Raw genomic sequence first — 20,277 nt, 5'->3', positions numbered from 1 at the left:
CTTTACAAGGGGAGGCATTCAAAATACCAAGGAGTGCGTTACATGCTGGGCCAGTGAGTGGTTTCATATGGGAGGCTGCGAGGAAGTCATCTATGTATCTAATGGGTTTGAGTGAAGCGAGTGTGCCTGAGAGATCCTTAGGAGAGAAGAGGGTGAAGTCTGTCCAGGAGGGTAGCTGGGGGGACAGGTGTGCTCTTAGAGCAGTACTTGACTACTTTGAATAAAGCTTTGTTCCTATTAAAGGCTGCCTCAATGGTGGAAGTGTAGTAAGCAGACAGTCTCAGAGATCAAGTGTCTGCAGCGATTTGAGGGAAGAGAGATCCACCAGGCTGTGGTCCTTGCACCACCGCTTTTCAAGGGATCTGATAGAGCATTTGTTTTCGGCAAGCTACGGTGTGTACCAGGGTGTAGGCACTTTGATTTTGGTACGATTAGACTTCAGAGGTGCGTGGGCATCCACTAGTTATTTGGCAAGGTGGTTAAAAGTATCCAGAAGGGCTGAGGCATCCCCTGTGGTGGGGAATGTTGTGAGCATTGCCTCTAGTGTGTCCAACGGGACATTCTTGAAGATTCGCCTCTCAATAACCTGGCATTTGTACTGACATTTGAGGGGCAGATGTGTGCGAAATGAAAAGAGAATTGCAGCATGGACGGTCGAGTCGAGGGAAAGGGGGTTTGTGCATGAGGGACTAGGACAGGAGTTAAAGAATAGGCTAAGCGTGTAACCACGGACATGCATGGGGAAGAAGAGTATGATTGGTTTAAGGTCCATGGAGTCTGTCAGAGAGAATAGCGAGTCACGCAGGTGTTTTGCTGGTTGGGACTCTGGGGATGTTGAAACCTCAGAGGAGGATAGAGTAGAAAACAGTTGCAGAAGCTAGAAAGTTCATCAATGAAGTTACCACTCCCTTGAGGTGACCTGGAAATAAGGTTGATATCAACTGAGTCGTTGTTTGAGATGCAGAACCGGCATGACAGGGATTCAAAGGAGCTGTTTGCGAGAGTTGGGATTACCATGCTGGGCACGATCTTACGGAGGACTGTCACCCCACCTACAATTTTTCCTGTGCGGTTAGTGTGTTGGATACTGTAGCCGTGAGTTAGGGGGACTTCAAAACATGGGGGAAAGAAGGTGTAAACTGTGCATCATTAATGAAAATGGCCTTGAGGTCGTTGTTTATGAGGTTGGCGTTATCAGCAGTGTGTACAACTGTAGAGTGAGCATTAACCATCATAACCGGGCCGACATAATTAGAAGGTACATTTAATAGGGGTGTAAGTGGGATATTGATTAGGTCTGCCAGGTTAGCCATTTGAGGATGCTTTCAGCATTTAGCTGTGCGATCACAGGAGAGGAGGGGAATGGGTTGTGGTAAGTGAAGGGACATGGTGATATTTAACTGGTGTAGCACTAGCAGAGTAACTGGCCCTGTTATGGCCCTTAACAAGCCATCTGCAAATAGAGAAGGAAACCCAGTAGACACTCTAAAAGCACCTGCTATATGTGTCTGTTCTATTTATTCTGGGTAGAATCAAGTATTAAATATAAGAAAATAGAACTAAAAGGGCAGGTCAATGAAAAAAACTGTTTAGATATTTTAATAATACAATCATATATATAAAAACCAATATTAAATCGAATATATTCAGAATACAAATTTCTAATATCAAGCCAATTACATAGGCTAAAACCTCAATTTGGAGCATAGAAAAAAATGCAAACGAATGATACATCATAATTCTCAATCATTAATCACTTTTACAATTGATGTCTCTATTCTCACTCTGTTCTTCCACAGAGATAAATCATCTCGACATGTTTCAGTTCTTTATGTCTTGAATACAGAACTTTCATCAGGAGAAAAATAGTGTGTATCCAGTTCCTATTGTGCGTCCAGTTTGGGTAAAGTTAAAACCACCAACAATACTTGACCTCAGGGGGTTCTTGCGGGGGTGAATAATCCTTAAAATGGATTGTTGTGGGGTACAATATTCTCCCTCACTAAATGGCAGCTGTATCAAGAATCAATCGTTCTAGTAGTGTAGGAGAGTAGACAAATTATCCTGCTCCGAAGCCAGGGAAAGGTGTCACAATAATAATAAGAAGCACTGGTATTTAGGGGCGTGTCGCTTTGCCCACACATCCTGCCATCGTCTGCAGTAGTTATTCCCACAGACAACCAGAAGTCGGACTACAAATGGTAGTCACTGAATCGCAGCAGGAGCGTCACTCCTCCTGGATAGACTCTCCGGTCGAGGTCCTCACAATCCACAACTTCGCTCCACCGCCTGCATCGAGTCCGAAAATCACTTGCGTGTCAACAAGCCATAACAGGACCAAACAGGTGCTGCCCTTTTCTTCAACTGCCCTTCCCACCAGACACCCCAGCACGAGATGCCATTTGAAGTAACATTTAAGAAGGGGAAGGCCTTCGTGGGCGGGTTGGATTTAGGTCACATGGCTTAGATACCCTTGCACCATCTCACCAACTGCAAAAGAAAAGAGGCGGGAAGGCTGCTTAAATAAAAGGGGAAAAAGGGCTGCAAACCAAGAATGCACCAAAAGATTAGAAGTGATTGACGGGTGGGGGAGAAGGGTTTAGGTCACGTGACCTAGATCCACTTTCACCAACTCACCAACTTCCAACTCACAAACTTTGACAACTGCTGATTGACCTCTAAATTGGAGAATGCTGCATATTTACCCTATTAGTTCGATTTTGTGTCGGCCGTCGGCTCCTGGTGCTTTGTCCAGGTTTGCTTTGACAATGTAAACGATCCCTGGGAAATGGAAATAATTAGAAGTATTCACCTTGTGGAAAATTCATGTGGTCCGATCCAGTGTCGGCTAAGTAACTGTGAGAAAATAGCCCATCTTGATATCACAAAATGTTTTTCTATGATTTGTCTGGGACCCATCTACACAAAGAACCAGTGTTTGAACTGTTCGCTAGGTTAGTGGCCATCTGACGCATCTTGCACTGCCGATACAGAGTGTCTCCTTCTGCAGTTGCACATGGATGCGAAATGTCCCATCTTGTGGCACTCCATGAATTCCTTTCTTGTGGCTGGACCCATCGCTGGCAATGAAATTTCAATTTCTGCATCTGAAACACACTCTGGTTTGGTCTCTTATCTTGGTTTTTGATGGACATCTTCTAGTTTATTGTGAGGCTCTCCAGTCAAAGGGAATGTGCCTCCTCTCGGCCTTAGGATGCAACCTCTCTCTTCACTTGCGCTTGGCTTACTTCCTTGATTGATCGAAGAGTGTTGCACGGTCTTCACTGTAGTAATGGCTTGCTCCATCCATAGAGCCTCTAGTGTTTCGGTATCTCGACAGTGGACAATGAGTTGCTCGGCTATGTTGCCGAAAGCGCACATGCTTCATAGTTCTTTCAAGACAACATTGTCTATTAACTTGGATGCGGATTGCAGTCTCATGTAGAACTTCTGTCATTCCAATACGAGGTTGGGGATTTTCTCCAAATATATTTTCTAGTCTGTCCAATGCTTCCTCAAAGGCATCTTCGTGCGCTCTACCGTCTACCTTATTTGTAACATCAGCTAATGCAGACACGTGCTAGTCACCACAAAGTGGTGTGCCCTTAACCAAACAGCACCTGGAGGCTATGTCCCTTCTCACCTCAGTATTATGGCTAGGGCACAAAAATACCCGCAAACATTTACCTCAAAGGAGAAAGTAACCTTTTCTCTACTGTCTGGGTCACAATAGTAGCATATATATGGAGAAAAGAAAAGGATATGTGATTATTTGAACTCACAATAGTGACTACACCTATTCTCAAAAACTATCAAAATGAGTCTAGTAGTACAATCACAAAAATGAAATTTATTACAAAATGTGTTAGAACATGTGTGGACCTACATAAAACCAACTACAAACACTACATGCAAGGTACAGTATATAAACACATATACATTTTCAATATTGAAATCACCCAGACTTGGACAAACAGATATAGAATGGTCCAATGTATGTGGTTACATAGTCAGCCCAACATGTTTCAGTCCTTTTACAAACAATTACTAGGACATTCACCCATTAGCCACCCGGAATAGCACAGTTGTTTGATAGGTGAGTCAAGATGGTCTCCACAGCGTAGCTACCATTCCATGAGAAGATTTAGAAACTAAAAACTAAAATTAAAGAACATAAAAAAGTCACCAATTTAAAATCACTGCAAATAAATTGCTGCCACAGTAGATACAGTTGATTCCACAAATCAAATTCAATCTGATCAGTGCTTGCTACACACAACAACAAACACTAGTATTTGAATTAGGGTTACCTGCTCACTGTGCAGTGTACCCTCCAAAAACAGCAAAAATGCAGGCAAAATCCTTTTTAATATGACTGATGTAAGTAAATGAATGAAAAAGGCCTGCAATGGCAAAAAACGCCAGACACAGAAAACACTAAACCCACAGTCATGAATGATCATGCTTATTGGTATTTAACCTGTATTCACCTAATATATTATACGGTCAGCCCATGAATGACAACGAAAGGCATACCTTGCAAAACAAACAAGTATAACCCAGGAGTTATATTCCGTATTCACATGGAATGGTAGCTACGCTGTGGAGACCATCTTGGCCAACCTATCAAAAAACTCTACTACTCCGGGTGGATAGCCCCTGATGAATGTCCTAGTAATTGTTTGTGAAAGGACTGAAAGATGTTGGGCTGACTATGTAACCACGTAAATTGAACTATTATATATCTGTTTGTCCAAGTGTGGGTGATTTACATTTTAAAAACGTATACGATTTTTATGTACTGTACCATGCATGTGGTGTTTGTAGTGCGTTTTATGTAGCTCCACCCGTTTGGGAATACATTTCATTTTTATGACCGTACTACTAGACTCATTGGGATAGGTGTTCAGTCGTTTTTGAGAATAGCTGTAGTCCCTGTGATTGTGAGTTCAATTAATTACATAACATTTTCTTTTCTGCATATATTTACTCCCTTCTCACCTGACATCTCTCTCCATGATTCATTTCCTGAGACAATAGTTTTGGCTTATAGTTGGCAAGCCACCAGTAGCCGAAACTAAAAAGGAGATTCAGAAATTATAGAGAATCCTGGAATAAGTAGACAGGCTATAGGTTGACTGGAAGAAGTCAGGTTTTATCATACCAGGTTTGAAGAACCACCACTGGATTACAAACAAAACTACAAGGTCGTCGGTGAAAATTACCTTTGAAGTTTGTCCCACATTATACCCAGAGATTAAACCATAAATCTAGCAGGCCCTGAGTGATCAAGCTAGCCTCATTCAGAGGGAAGCAATACAGAGGCAAAACTATCAGAGTGCAGTGCCCTGTCCACTGGAAAGCATGGAACCCACTTTTAAGAACCATCACCCCGTTTCCTTCTTTTACAAAAATTCCTATAGACAATTCTCTCCGGGTCCCTTCTTCCTTCGAGTATCTGGCCCTAGACATTAACCTCACATGCATTCACATCCACGAGGAGAGCTGCGTTTTCCACACACAAAAAATGATAAATACGAGAACTAATGTCTGAATCACTTTCCTAATATCAGACACCCAAGAACCGATCTCACTGCAAAGAACGCCCCCGTCATCAATTCACCATTAAATTCAAGGCCAGACCAATCAGCCACAAAGCATGTTAAAAACAAAATGTGCTGTGCTAGAACTTAACATTGCCATTTAACTTGATCAATTGTCAGGAAAATGTAAAGATATTTTATCTAGCAAAAACCTACAATGACATAAGAAACCTACTTGAACAGCAGTACAAGCTTCTGATGGGGGAGGTAAGATGGAAATTAAAAAGTGGAATTTATAAAATCGACACAAAGGCAGGTAATTCATTACATTAAGGAGCATTCAATTTTATTTAAGGCAGATTCAAAATGATATACCCATTACATGCAGCTATGTGAATAAGTACATTTCAGAGAGGAAAATTCAATGCAGCAGGATAGGACAAGAAAGATTACATACCTTATACCCTTGATCTGGAAGCATGTTAAGCAAAAAGGTCACCATCTTTTGTGGAAATTCATATTTGACTGTCCAAAAAAGTAATTCTTCTAGAAAACATTTATGCTTCAAAATGTCCATAATGGATTGATCTGTCAACAAAATGGAACAAAAATGTTATTGAAATTGCTATCACGGTAAGACCAGACTTAATATAAAGGATCTTTAGGGCGATCTTGTTTTAATCCACAGCATTGCATCCAGAACTTTGGTCTAGTTGAATGAAGGCCAAAAGCATACCTCTTGCATTTTCTTTTAAACTATGAAACAAATTTTATGCCCTGCTCAATTTCTTTCAAATGAGGTTACAATGAAAGCAAGCAAGTCTAAGATCCTTTGCCCAGTGGCCAAATGCAGTTTCAACAGTGTGAAATAGAAAAGGAGATCGAGGACTTCTTTACAAAGAACGATGCAAATATGTTGCTTATTTGCTGGGATGCAATGAAGGCAGCTATAAGTGGATCCTTGATGGTGCACACACCTCCTATCTCATAAATCCTATAATTAAATTAGAGGAAACCCTTAAGCAGACTATTAAAGGCCTAAAGTCGAACATGGGTACAACAGGCGCCAGTAAAATGTTTAAGCAGCTTCAATTAGTGTGGAAGCAGCTTTCCACTAAACAAACGAATAATGCCTCAGATTGCCCTCTTAGATCACAGATGACCAATGTGGCTTTATAAAGGGAAGGCAGGCAACAGATAATGTATGTAAGGTTGTGGATTTGGTGGACATGGCACACAAAAGAGGACACCCCAATTATAGTCTCTCTCATTCCTGAGAAAGTTTGGCTGCGGTTTTCTGAAAGCAGTTCTATAAAAAGTGGGAATGGAGGAAAGTTAATTTGCCATAATGGTGATATATGTGGTGGCCTCACCTTCTGTTCGAGCCAATGGCTATTTGTTGGAACCATTCAAACTCTCGTGTGGTACCCATAATGGGTGCCCTGGCCACCTTTTATCCTTTTGTGACAGAGCCTCTAGCCTAATACATGAGGGACCATATAGGCATTCAAGGTCTTAATTGAAATGGGAAGTCCCATAAAATCTCATTCACAGACCATATATTATTGGTGTTATCCAATGTAAAGAACTTCCTTAGAAAAATGAAAGGCGTACTCCTGGAATTTACAAAAGCTTTGAGTTCTTAATATAAACCCTAGCATGGATAGCCAGGATAACCTACTCAAAACTACCTCAATTTAAAAAGCAAATAGCAAGTTGAAATATCTTGGGGGTGTACATCACCTCTAGAGTGTCTGAACTATATGTTCCAGGCCTATTTTAGGCACTGAAAGACGATAAGCGGTCCTGGAATTGTATGGCAATTTCTTGGGTGGGCCTTTACTCAATCGGGATGAAGTTGCGCACACGCTTACTATACGAATTCCGAGAAGCAGGAGCCTTTGGTCCCTGTCGCGGAGAGAAACCGGCAAGGAAGTGCAGAGATGTTGGGAACACAGAAGGAAAGTCTACAGTGTGAAGGAGGCCAACCCAAAGAGGAAGCTTCACCACCACAATGTGCCATGGGTTGGGAACGTTGCAAGATACTGGTGAGTATGCCCACAGGCAATGGGGAGCCCAGGGCGTACCAACAGGCATGTAAGCAGATAAATGCAACAAGAATATTTGAATAATGGCCACATAAAGCACAAAGGCACAACTTGAACAAGTCTATGTATGAGATGTCATTATGGGGCTCATTGGAGCAAGTACTACCCTAAACAAATGAACACTATTGAAACAAGTATAGCGGCAGAACTTGAACAAGCCCCCATGTGTGAGATATCAATGTGGGGAAAGTTGGGAACAAGTAATACCTCAAGCAAATAAAGTAAAAGCATAGTGAAGTGGTGCAACTGTGCTATACTGAAGGAGAATGAAATAGAAAATAAGTCCTGGTTAAAGTAACACATTAGGCAAAGAAAACATAAGGGGAATTACAAGATCCCGGGCGAGGAGGGGGGGTGAATTTCTGGCAAGGGAGTATACCAAGCACTCTACCCAAAGTGCATGAAAGCTGTAAGACTATGTGTGAAAGATACCAGGTATCTGAGAAGCCCATAAGAAGTAGTCCTGGTGAAAGGAGCACATCAGGCAGAGAACACTTAATTACATGACCCCAGTGGGGAATTCGCCTGGCAGGGGAGCATACCAGGCGCTCCACCCAAAGCATTCTGGAAAAGACTGGACAATGTGGGAAAGGACCCCGGCAGGAGAGTACACCAGGGATCTGAAGAGTCCATAAAGGGATTTGTGGCAGGAGAGTATACCACAAGATCCATGAAAGCGTTTTATTTCGTTTGAATAAGATCTTTTCTGATGTAAACTTAATCCAAAGGTGGAACATATTGCTTGCATACAAACCTTTTTAAACTGAGTGTAAAAATACTTGAGGAACAGGTGATTGAAAGAGACACCCTTTTGCCATCCATCAGAAACTGTTCTTTGAAAAAGACACTTGCCATTTCACCTAAATATCCAAAGGAAGGAAACCACCTTCTAGATCCAAAGATTTTCCCTTGGAAAATACTGTTTTTGTTGAATTCATGTATTGCTTTAGTTGCAAACACCTTTTGCCAAGCATAACTGATGTTTCCTTGCACCTTTCGTTGTTTGTTCTTAGTGTGAGGGTCAGATTAGTATGTTTCAGACACAAGGACAGGTTATAAGTTTGACAACTGGACACAGACTGGTCTTTAGTTTTATAGGTAGGCAAACTCTTTAGGATAGGGACACAGAGTCCTTCATCCAACCTTTTTGTTTTTAATAAAGATGTTTGATAATGAAAATAGTACAATTTTGTGTCCGCCTCTCATTTCTGACCCCTCACACTATCTCGTGGTGGCAGGTACCAAGATTGAATTCCTTGGCAGACGAGTTTCCCTGCTCGAACCTCACACCTCCAAAAAAAAAAAAAAAAAGAAAAAGTACTTTACCCACTGAGTTATATGCTCAAGCATTGTTGCAGTCACCCATCAGTAATACAGATGAAAACAAGTTATTACGCGTGAGTACTGTGTGACAACACTACGCAAACTAGGTTTAGTGACTGCACAAACTATTATTTACAGTGTACACTGAAGGCATTAGTTGATGGGGATCAAATAGTGCTTTAACTGTGAGCATTACAAAAGCAATCTAAAAAACAGCACACAATGCAGTGCGTTCATTGTGTGCAATTTATGATGAAATGCAGAATTTGTCCCTTCAACCAAAGGGGGAGCCCCCTGTGAGGCTATGGAGGTGAGCCTGCTCCGCAATACCCTTCCCCATAGTGGTAGATGCAAGTGGCACCTCACCATTATAAACTCCCCATTTGGGGACAAGGACTCCCATTCTCAGAAGGAACTCCCTAGAGGATGTTCCAAATAAAATAACCCCTTTCAACTTTTCTGAGGACAATATAGAAATAGAAAACATCCTTCGAAGCACTCAATCGACTGAGATGAAGAAGAGGAAGTATGGAGGAAAGGAGAACCCGTTTATGTGTAAAAATGTGTAACACGCCTTTGGCCCAAAGGCAAATGGGTGCACAAATAACAAAAAAAATGAGAAGGACGTAAAACATATAACAGTGAAAAAAGAACACATAAAAAAGGCATGAAAAATAACAGTGATAAAATCACTAAAATTGCAAAGAAAAATGGTAAACAACACTATAGAATCAGCAGGATGAAACAGACCAAAACAAGTTAAAACACTTAAGTAAAAAAGAAAACCTTAAGAACTTTCTTAAAGGAAGAAAACGAAGGGTGCAATCTTAACGTGCTAAGCAGCTTATTCCACAAAACAGGGGCTAGGAAATTAAAAGAGCATTTCCCTGCCCTCTCCAATTTCAACCGAGGCACAACCAGCAGATTACCCTGATTGGATCTCAGCAATCGTGTATATTGCTTCTATTGAATCCTCATTTTAAGGTAAGTTGGGCTTCTGTCATAAATGCATTCATGTGTAATAGGCATAGTTCTGAAATTCAGTAGCTCTTTCACTGGCAAGCAGTGTAATGCCCTACGAGCAGGTGTAATGTGTGCTCTTCTGTCAAGGTAAGAGTCTTTTCTAACCGCACTGTTTTGTAAAACTTGGAGCTTAGCACATTTTTCTGAAGATTGCCAACATGAAGGCTGCCACAATAATCGACGTTGGCACAAATTATAGATGGGGAAAGAGTGGCACAGTTCTTCTTAGAAATAAAAGGCTTAATGCAGCAGAGTAGCTCCAAATAATAAGCTAATGATGAGATTGCTGCATTAACTTGGTCCCGCATAGATATGGTAGTCTAGGAATACACCCAGGGTTTGAACGTTGGGGAGGACTGAAATACGACAATCAGCAATGTGAACATTTGTGTACAGATCAGAAAGCTTGGAAAGTCTTTGCTGGGCACCAACCAGAAGAAGCTCAGCAATCACATCATTTATAGCTAGGCAATTAGGAGCCATCCAGCTTTGAATCAAAATGAAGATATAATTTACTCTTGCAACATCTGTAGAGTAATCAGCAGTAAGCTGGATCAAGATTTTGTAAGCCATCAGCGTATTTTTGTAACTACAATTTCCTGATCATCTAAAATTTCCAATAATGGTTTTATAAAAAGATTAAAAAGAGTGGGCGGCAAACAAGATCCTTGGGGGACCCAACAAAGGAGCTCAACAGGGGGCACCATGCATGTTTTACCAAAACATGTATGGTGCCCCCTTTTGAAAACAAGAGCAGGAGAAAAAGGACCAATAAAGGTATGCAGGGGAAGTCCCATGGATACATCAGTCCAAGAAGGGGAGGAGCCTGGGGAAGTGAAGGAAGAGCCTGCACGTTTTACAAGAGCACATACACTGTAGAGGCGAGACGTGTAGTGTCCTGCCGACGAGAGACCGGCAGGTGACCGGAATGCTGCTGTCGGTAGCAAGGAAGCTGGGGAGCCAGGGGGGGTTAAGGGGGGAATGAAGCTGAACATGTGGCATCCGGAAGCCGAGAAAGAGAAGGAACCCGAGACTGGCTGAATGACCACGGGAGGTTTGTGGTGGACCAAGGGTCCTCGCAAAAAAACACACAAATCCTTCTGTCACAGCAGACTTGTGACAAGCCAGTTCACGAGCTACCAGATAGTCGTCCCAGACGAACTGAGGGAGGAGAAGCTGGCAAAAAGACACGAGACTCCAGATTAGAAGGAAAGGAAGCCAATCCTCAACTACCAAAAACCTCAGTGACGTTAACCCTAAGAACGGATGGTAATAGGGATAACGGGAGAACCAGAAGAGTGAATGAGAACCATTATTGGAATGCTTATACTCTCCTCAGTCCAGAGGGAAATACTGTGAAGTCAGTACAAAGAGAGGTGAATGAGAAATATTAGTACCAATGCATACCAAGAAGGCCTAAGTCAAACAGAAGGTAAAATTATAAAAGCGAAATCTGAGAACAAACTGTACATTGTAGATATACATCCAGACACAACAAATGGAAATCAAAAACTATGAACTATTTATGAAACTAAGAAATAGTCCAGAAGTAAAAGATACTTGTTGGATAAGTTTAACGGAGGAGGAAAGAAAGAGAAGAAACAAAAGTCCAAGACAATAAATGAACTTTACGAACTGATAAAAAGTGGTCTCTAGAGACTATCTAAAGATCATCTATTGAAAAGTGGTTGAGAGATAAGCCAACAAACCACAGGAGAAGAGAGACATTCTCCGGTCTTTGAGTGTTAAAATAGTACTAGGGTCAGATAGGTTAGAGTCAGATGGTTTCATTTATATATATTCACCGTCAAGTGACGAGCACCTTAGCTAGTTTCGTTAGGTAGGGGTGCCTTATAGAATAGGGAAAGATAGGGTTTATTCATATTATTTAATAAAAATACCAGTAAAATGTCTGACCAGAGTCTATGTCCTTCTTCTGACCTACCACAAATCTCATGTGGTAATAATTCATCATGCAGTCTATATCTGATTTCAATGCCATAACTCACATTGTCACTAATAGAAAGCCGTACAGTAATTCAAAATAATGTTTACATAAATTGGCTTGGCAACTCACTAGGTTTCTTTTTGTGAAGTCCACTCCATAACAAATAATCAATACCTTGCTTTCCCATTGCACCAGCAACTTTTCTTGCCAGCTTCCTTTCCCACATTTTCATTGTGGGCCAATAATTCTAAGCGTCTCCCATCAACACTAAAATGCAATGATTGAGGACAGCATTTCAGACAATTTTTTGTGGAATACCTCCAAATCCCTTATGTGGTAATATTCGGGAAGGCACTTCAAGAACTTAAAGCATAGAATTTTCACAAGGGATGTATGAGTTAACAAAACATGCTAGAGCCATTTCTTCTTGCCTTTTCGGTTCCTCGCTCAGTGACAGATCCCCCCCCCCCCACAGCCTAGCAGCAGCTTCTCAAAGGAGGTGGGGGGCGAGATCCCTGGACAGGTTGACTCCCCATTATTTATCCGCAATTACACCTTTTACTTGGAGGAAAGCAAGCACTGGCAGCAGGACCACATTTAAGGCATTCTGTAACTGTGCAAAGGGCATATACATACCCCTGACCCACAGTTGTACTGATCTTTCCAGGCCTCCTTTCGTACCATAGCTGAAATCTCCCAGGTCCAGTATCGCATCTCGGATTGGCGGGCCCAGATATAGCTTAGAGTTGAAGGCCATGTCGAAAGCCACCAATTATCCGCCCCATCTTTCCACACTTTCAAAACACCATGTTGGAGCACACTCCTTGGAAGATTGTTCGTACACTACACAATCCTGGTCAGAAACCATCAAAGAAGAACCACCAAGCTTACATTTATAAAAAGGCGCATTATTAACAATGTCCCAAAAAGGTTTGACATCATTGGTGACAGAAGAATTAACCCATTGCTCCCAAGACTATTTCAATTTCATGCTTTCTATGAGCTATGGCTTTCTCATAAATATTTTAAGCCGTAATATATCAAGCCTGGTAGACGAAGCATTCTACAAAGTTCTCAACAGGCAAGACTTCAGTTTTACACACTCTGCGTTGAACCATCTCGGATGAGGACTACTCTTCCTTCTAAATGCCCCTAAGGTAAATAAGGCCGAAAGTTTAGTGAGGAGTAGCGAGAAGCCAAACCAAATGTCACCCTGATTTAAGTCACTAGAGAAAAGACATTCAAAATTCTGCCAATTATTCAAGACAATCTCCCTCTGGAGGCTCTCATGCTCCACTGACTGCCCTTTTAGCCGACGCTTCAGGCCACCACAGGCCACAGTAGACAAGCCTAAGCACCACTCGAATGAGAAAATGATCGCCAACGTCAGCACCCTAAAACCGATAACACTGTCCCAGAATTTTACTGGGACACAAAAATAATCAATTGTAGAGCGACCAAACGTTGGAAAAAAGGGCAGGGGCTGGTTGAGTCATGGCTGCAACAGCCAGAGATACCACAGGTGCCAATGCAGCGGCCCTTGATCCCCAATCCCTCACTCATGATCTTTCCAGGCAGGAATGCGTATAAAACAAATGACCAAAGTTTGTGTTAACGTTGGAATCTTCTTGCCACTTTCCTGCATTCTCTTTGGGTCCTTGCTCCCTCAATGAACCTGTAGTGATCATTTCGGTGCTAGGTGAAGAAACCATTTAACTTGGAGCACAAGGAGCCAAGATGTTTACTCTCTGCCTCACTCTGGGTCTGGTGGGTGCCACCTACAGTGCTGCTGATGGCTGTGTGCAGCAATCCTTTGCTCTCCATGGACACATCTGACCTCATTGCCTAAATCCGTTGTGAGCCTTTGACTTTCCCACATCCACACTCCACCATCTGAAGGCCATTAGGCAAATGTATTACGGACAATGTGTTCATTAACTCTCGCAACATACAAAATAGAGAATCCTTTTTCTGACTAATAATTAATGCAATAACAGGAAACATTTACAAAATCTAAATCGTGTCAGCCCTGGAGCAGGTAGCCAAAAAACAAACCCAACAATTTACAGTATGACATAGGAGGACCTTATGTGGAGAAATTTGACACAGACTAGTGCAACAGCATAGCTTTACTGTACCACACCAAACCCTCCTGATAAGGTGCGTACTGGGCTATTTTACACAATTAAATAATGTGCATGTACCACATTTATTTTTTTTCTTGCGTTTTATTTACATAGCAACACAAAACAGTTATTTGTGAAGTTCCCTCTTTTGTCCAGTAGGTGGCACTGTACCACTGCAGCTTAAAAATAAAGAATTCTGTTTGCAGATACTAACACTACAACCAAGCTGACTGATCTGGGGTAGTCGGGGGCTACAGAGAAGGCAGTATAATGTCAGCCTTCAAAAGGTAAGAAGCTGTAGCAAGTACTGTTAACCTCTCCCCCTCCCTAAATTGTACTTCGCTGTACACAGAGTGCTAATGGCAGCCCCGTTTTGATAATTTCCCCCAAGAAAAGTGAGCACCAGTTTTTCCCTTTCCTCCATTGTCCCCCGGGGGGATCTATATCTGGGTTGTAGACGGAAGGGGATGGCCGACTGCCCCACTTAGTCAATGCAATTTAGTATGAAAAATGTCTCAGCCGTCTACTTGATTTTGAAGTTAGGTGAATCTCTGCCCCACTTAGTCAATACAATCCAGTGTGACAGACACTTTATGACTCTCATACTTATTTGAAGCCCTGCCACACCTAATATAGGCAGATTCCGGACTCCCTTGTGATTCGGAAGTCTACTGCCCAGCCCCTAGTAACCTAGCAACTCAGGAACCAGCTGATACTAGACACATGCCCACTGTTCTCACCCCCTTCCACCAAAATGTACCTACCGGGTATATATTCAGTACTGCCGAGAGTCATCCTCCACCTTATCCACGCATCTAGTCATCTCAGGCACCCCCCCTGGGCCCGACAAGCATGGTTACCACCTCACCACTCACCATGTACCTCTCTACACTGTGCAACCTCTCTGCTAGAAACTCCAAACTACCCGCCAGACTCCCCAAAATATATGATCCCATAGCTAGGGATACTACCCAAACCAAACCATCAAATTGGCCCCAGCCTTACATCGTGGCTATCCCTGCCAACAACTGCACAGACCTACCTAAGCCCAGTCAAATGAATACTACAACCAAACACAAGACTCAATCATCAACCTCCACACCTACTACTAGTAAACCTGCCACTACACCTACAAGAGGTGCTTTAATCAATGTGAGATCTGTAGTAGCCCACGCGACAGACATAGCAGACCTCATCCTAACGGAAGAACTAGACTTCTTAGCCATCTCTGTGACCTGGCTTCATGCAGCAGCTGGCCCAGCCCTTGCACTAGCCATCCCTGAGAATTTCTCCATCCTCCGAGCAGACCGAATAGATTCCAGAGACGGTGGCCTTGCTATAATTGCCAAAACCCACCTCAACTTTAAACCTGACACCACTGATCACTACTCATCATGTGAATTTCTCACAGCCAAACTCCCCACCACTAACTCCCAAACCATCACCATCCACCTACTATACAGACCCCCGGGACCCCTAGGCTCCTTCGAGGAAGACCTTAACTCCATCCTCTCTAACAACTTAAAAAATACCTCCCAATGCCTTCTCCTAGGAGACTTTAACCTTGGCTACAATGACTCTAAAGACCCTCAAGCGTCCGCCATTAATAACTCACTGTCAGAACTAGGCTTCACCCAAAGAGTGTCTACCACCACTCATAACAAAGGAGAACCCTTGATTGGATAGCAGACTACAACTGCGTGATTTCCATCACTGCCATCACCCCGCAACCTTGGTCAGACCACCACCTCGTCTCCTTCACACTTGAAGCGTCCAGACCAATCGCTAACAACTCCCTAGCCACAGCCATCCTGACTAGAAGCAAGAAAAATATAACTGTGGAAAAACTCATTCCTCTCATTCTACCTACACTGAACCAACTCCCAGCCAACTCCAACCCCCACCATCTTGTTGAAAGCTACAACAATAGCATGCGCCTAGCCCTAGATGCCATCGCAAGTTGAGAAACCCCAAGCCGATAAAACATTTGAATACCTGGTTCACGGCCCACCTAAAAGCCCTTAGGTTAGAGAAACGCAAAAAGGAACACATTTGGAGACAAGCTCCCACAGACAGCAACAAGCTGATCCTCAACAAAATAGTTTCTACCTACAAAAAAGAAATCCTCCTCGCCAAACAAGACTCTTACAACCTGAGAATACTGCATGCCAAATCCAGCACTAAAGAATTGTTCACCATATTAAAAGAGCTAGAATCACCCATCCTGGCCCCAGACACCTGCATGAAAGAAACAATGGCGCACCATCATCCAAAATGCCCTATCCAATAAAGTTGCAGGCCTCCAAATCAAAATTGACAACAAGAAAGAGACTTTATCCAACTCCAAACCTAACACCCCCCCACGCACCGGCCTTCAACACCCTCCCCCTAACCCCCTCACTCGCTTCAGCTTCTCCAAAGTTTCCACGCTAGAAGTGGAAAAAATCATACTCGGCCTCAAACCATCCAACTGCCAAGGCGACCTATGCCCACCTCAAATCATGAAAGACGCAGCCAGAGACCTATCTCCATTCATTACCAAACTCATCAACGCCTCCTTCTCTTCAGGTACTATCCCCAACAATCTCAAAGAATCCTGGGTCCTCCCGCTACTAAAAAAACCCTCACTCGACCCAGCCATAGCCACTAACTACAGACCCATCACCACCGTCCCCTTCCTACTAAAAATCCTCGACAAGACAGCCTATCTACAAATTCAAGAATTCCTTGAACAAAACCACCTCCTAGGAGTCCGGCAATCAGGATTTAGACCCCAACACAGCACAGAAACCGCACTCATTGACCTCAAGGCCCAAATCGACACTCAGATGATGGGAAAACTGCCTTATTGCTCCTATTAGACCTCTCGGCAGCTTTTGATCTTGTTGATCATAAAATCCTATGTAGCCACTTAGACTCGGCTGCCCACTTTTCCCAAGAAGCTATTGGCTGGATCAAATCATTCCTGAGCAATAGATCCATGCGCGTCTTTTCCACCACGGCCTCCGCTGACCACATCACATCTGGGGTACCTCAGGGGTCATGTGTCTCCCCCACACTGTACAACATGTTCACTAAGCCCCTGTTTGATGATCTCGACGGTCTGGGTATCACCTACACTAACTATGCTGATGATACCCAGATCCTCATCCCGCTGACTGGTGATTACAACACGGATTTGGCCTTGGTGAACCATAGTCTATGCCTGAATGATGACAAGACCGAACTCATCATCCTGGGATCAGCCACGAACCTAAACAAATTGGACCTCAACTACTCCAGCTTCACCATAGACGGCAACTCTATAAAAAGGTAGCTAAGGAAGTGAAAACCATCGCAATCTACCTCGATTCCACCCTCTCCTTCTATAAACAGGTCAGCTCCATGGCCTCCAGCACAGCCTACACATGCAAGCTTATACACTCCGCCAAACCCTTCCTCTCCACCCAAAGCTGCATTACTCTAGCCAGAGCCCTCAAACTATCAAAACTGGACTATTGTAACTCCCTCTATGTAGGTGCTAACAAACAGGTTACCAATAAAATCCAGATCCTAGACAACAATGCTCTCAGAGCAGCGCTTAGCTTCCCTAAAAAAGAACATCTCGAATATTAGGAGAACTCACAACTGGCTCACCACCTCGGACAAAATCCTGCTTAAGGTAGCCTCCCTCACCCACAAATGCCTTAACAATGCAGCTCCCAGTTATCTAGCCGACAGAATAACTAGATACACGCCCAACAGACACACCAGAAATGGCAATGCTAACCTGCTTGCTGTTCCCAGATTCAAGCGAATGAAAATTGGTGGCAATAGCTTCCAGGTGAAAGCAGCCCAACACTGGAACACTACCACACTCCGTTAGAGCACCACAAACCTACCACCAATTTAGGCGCAACTACATCCAGTGGCTAAAGAACAAAAGACCAATAACCGACATCTTTGTAACTACTGCACATTTTTTTCAACCTGTAACTCTTTCGCAATTGTACTCTACTGTCTCCTTGTAACTGCATTCCCTCACTGCATCCTTGTATAGTAATGTAAATAATGTACAGCACTGTAACTAAGTTCAGAATATACTAATGCTTGTGCTCTCATACCTTCTGGTCCGGTGCGCCATATAAATGAATAAACAAACCGTTTTGATAATTTCCCCCAAGAAAGGTGAGCACCAGTTTTTCCCTTTCCTTCATTGTCCCCCAGGGAGGGACCTATATCTGGGTTGTAGACAGAAGGGGATGGCCGAGGCAAACAACTTCATGGAGCGCCCATTAGCAAAAAAAAGCTGTGCACGTGTTTTCACAGCAGGCATAGCGGTGCGCAGGACTGGGCAAAGGAAACACACACTTTATAGTTCAGCAGTAGGAGTAGGACCTGTCACCAGAGGTTTTCTTAAAAGATCGCCATCGTGCTGCAGTGACCATCAGGAAAAGCAGTGAAAGCAATGCTTTTCCTGCAGCTTCCAAGAGGGCATGAAACCTGTTCTATTGTTTCCAAGAGAGCCCCACGGCTTGCCATTCAGTGTGAGAAGACTTGGTCTGCATATTTAAGGTTTCTCCTACTCATATTGCAGGACTGTAGTGTGTTCCTGCAACCCCTCAGAAGATGAGGTGAAGAAGTTGTTGCTCTAATGAGCTCAGACGCTGCTGCAAGAAGAACATATTCACTGGTTTCACATGGTGTTAAAAAAAAAAAAAAGGCAAAAAAAACCCACGGAAATCTAGCTACCCTGCCCACACACCAGCAGAAAATGTTATTTCTTTATAAATAAGTCTACGAGATGGCTTCAAAAAGGGGCATATTGGCCTTTAATCAGAGCAGGTTTACAGGGATGGTGGCCCGCTGGTTTGAAGTGAGCATGATGCATGAGATGAACAAGTTACTTTCTTACCTGGTAACGTTCTTTCGATGGGATGGTCCGACGACGTATTCCATATCTATGACAGGTAATGTCCACAGCTGTGCTGCTTCGGAAAATCTTTGGCGTCTGCGTCCTGCGTCGATGACGTTGATGCGCCGTCCCCGAGGACCCCCTCAGACGGCCGACGTCACCCGATGTGATAAGTAGGATGCACGACGGCCATAGCCTCAGTTATCGTTTTTTCCCAGAACGTGTGCCGCCAGTATTCTGCCAGTCAGACACACAAGGCCTTGTGGAACGCAAGCTGCAAATCGCAAAAGAAATTCTGCAGCGGGGAAGGCAGGGATTGAACGATATGGAATACGTCGTCGGACCATCCCATCGAAAGAACGTTACCAGGTAAGAAAGTAACTTGTTCTTCGAGGGGATTTGGTCCTCCGACGTATTTCATATCTATGACAGACTCCCAAAGCAGTACCAATCAAGGAGGTGGGAAAGAATTTAGAATACAAATTTAGCATGCCCAATCAAATTGCGGAATAGAGAACTGCCTTGCCAAAGGCCAGATCTTGCCCTCTGATGGAATCGAGGGAGTAGTGACATACAAAAGTATGTACTGAAGCCCAGGTGGCTGCATCACAGATGTGACGAATAGGAACTCCCCTCTGCAGGGCAGTAGACGCAGCCACTCCTCTGGTAGAATGGGCCTGCAAACCAGCCGGAGGGTCCTTACCCGCTAAGCGGTAACACTCGGAGATAGCCAAAATAATCCAACGAGACAAAGTCTGTTTCGTCACAGCTTGTCCCAAACGCTTTCCAGCGTAACCAATGAAAAGTTGATCGTCCACTCTGACCCGGGACATGCACGAAATATAAAAGCTCAACGCTCTGCGAGGATCAAGCCTATGGAGCCTCTCCTCTTCCTTACCAGGATGTGGAGGCGGATAGAACGCCGGAAGAACAACCTTCTGGCTCAAATGAAAATCCGAAACCACCTTCGGAAGTAAAGAAGGACAAACTCTAAGGACAACCCTGTCCTTGTGAAACACAGTGAAGGGTGGCTTAACTGAAAGTGCCTGTAACTCACTCACTCTGCGAGCGGAAGTAACAGCAACCAGTCAACAGCCTCAAAGGGCAAGAATGTAAAGGCTCAAACGGAGCACCCATAAGAAACTTAAGAACAAGGTTCAAATCCCAACCTGGCACCAAAAAAAGTGACGGAGGGAACACATTAGTGAGCCCTTTCAAAAACTGCGAAATTAAAGGAATCTTAAAATAGGAACACTCTTCAGACGAGCGCTTAAATATGGACAGCGCCGCCAGGTAACCTTTAATGGTTTCC

The 20,277-nt window shown here is 43.4% G+C and overlaps 1 protein-coding gene across 5 annotated transcripts in view; it reads right to left on the bottom strand.

Annotated features, from left to right (window-relative positions):
* UBR3 (ubiquitin protein ligase E3 component n-recognin 3) overlaps positions 1-20,277 on the bottom strand; it is a 2,710,065-nt gene that overhangs the window by 2,389,670 nt on the left and 300,118 nt on the right. For all 5 annotated transcript variants that reach the window (XM_069616177.1, XM_069616176.1, XM_069616178.1 and 2 more), the window contains exon 7: positions 6,001-6,131. In XM_069616177.1, coding sequence (XP_069472278.1) covers positions 6,001-6,131 — 131 coding nt within the window. The remainder of the gene's footprint in view (positions 1-6,000; positions 6,132-20,277) is intronic.

The sequence above is a fragment of the Ambystoma mexicanum genome, chromosome 9 (genome assembly GCF_040938575.1).
Source record: "Ambystoma mexicanum isolate Mex_15411 chromosome 9, UKY_AmexF1_1, whole genome shotgun sequence".
Classification (NCBI taxonomy): domain Eukaryota; kingdom Metazoa; phylum Chordata; class Amphibia; order Caudata; family Ambystomatidae; genus Ambystoma; species Ambystoma mexicanum.
The sequence above is the reverse complement of the archived record's forward strand: the minus strand, read 5'-3'. Positions and strand labels throughout refer to the sequence as shown.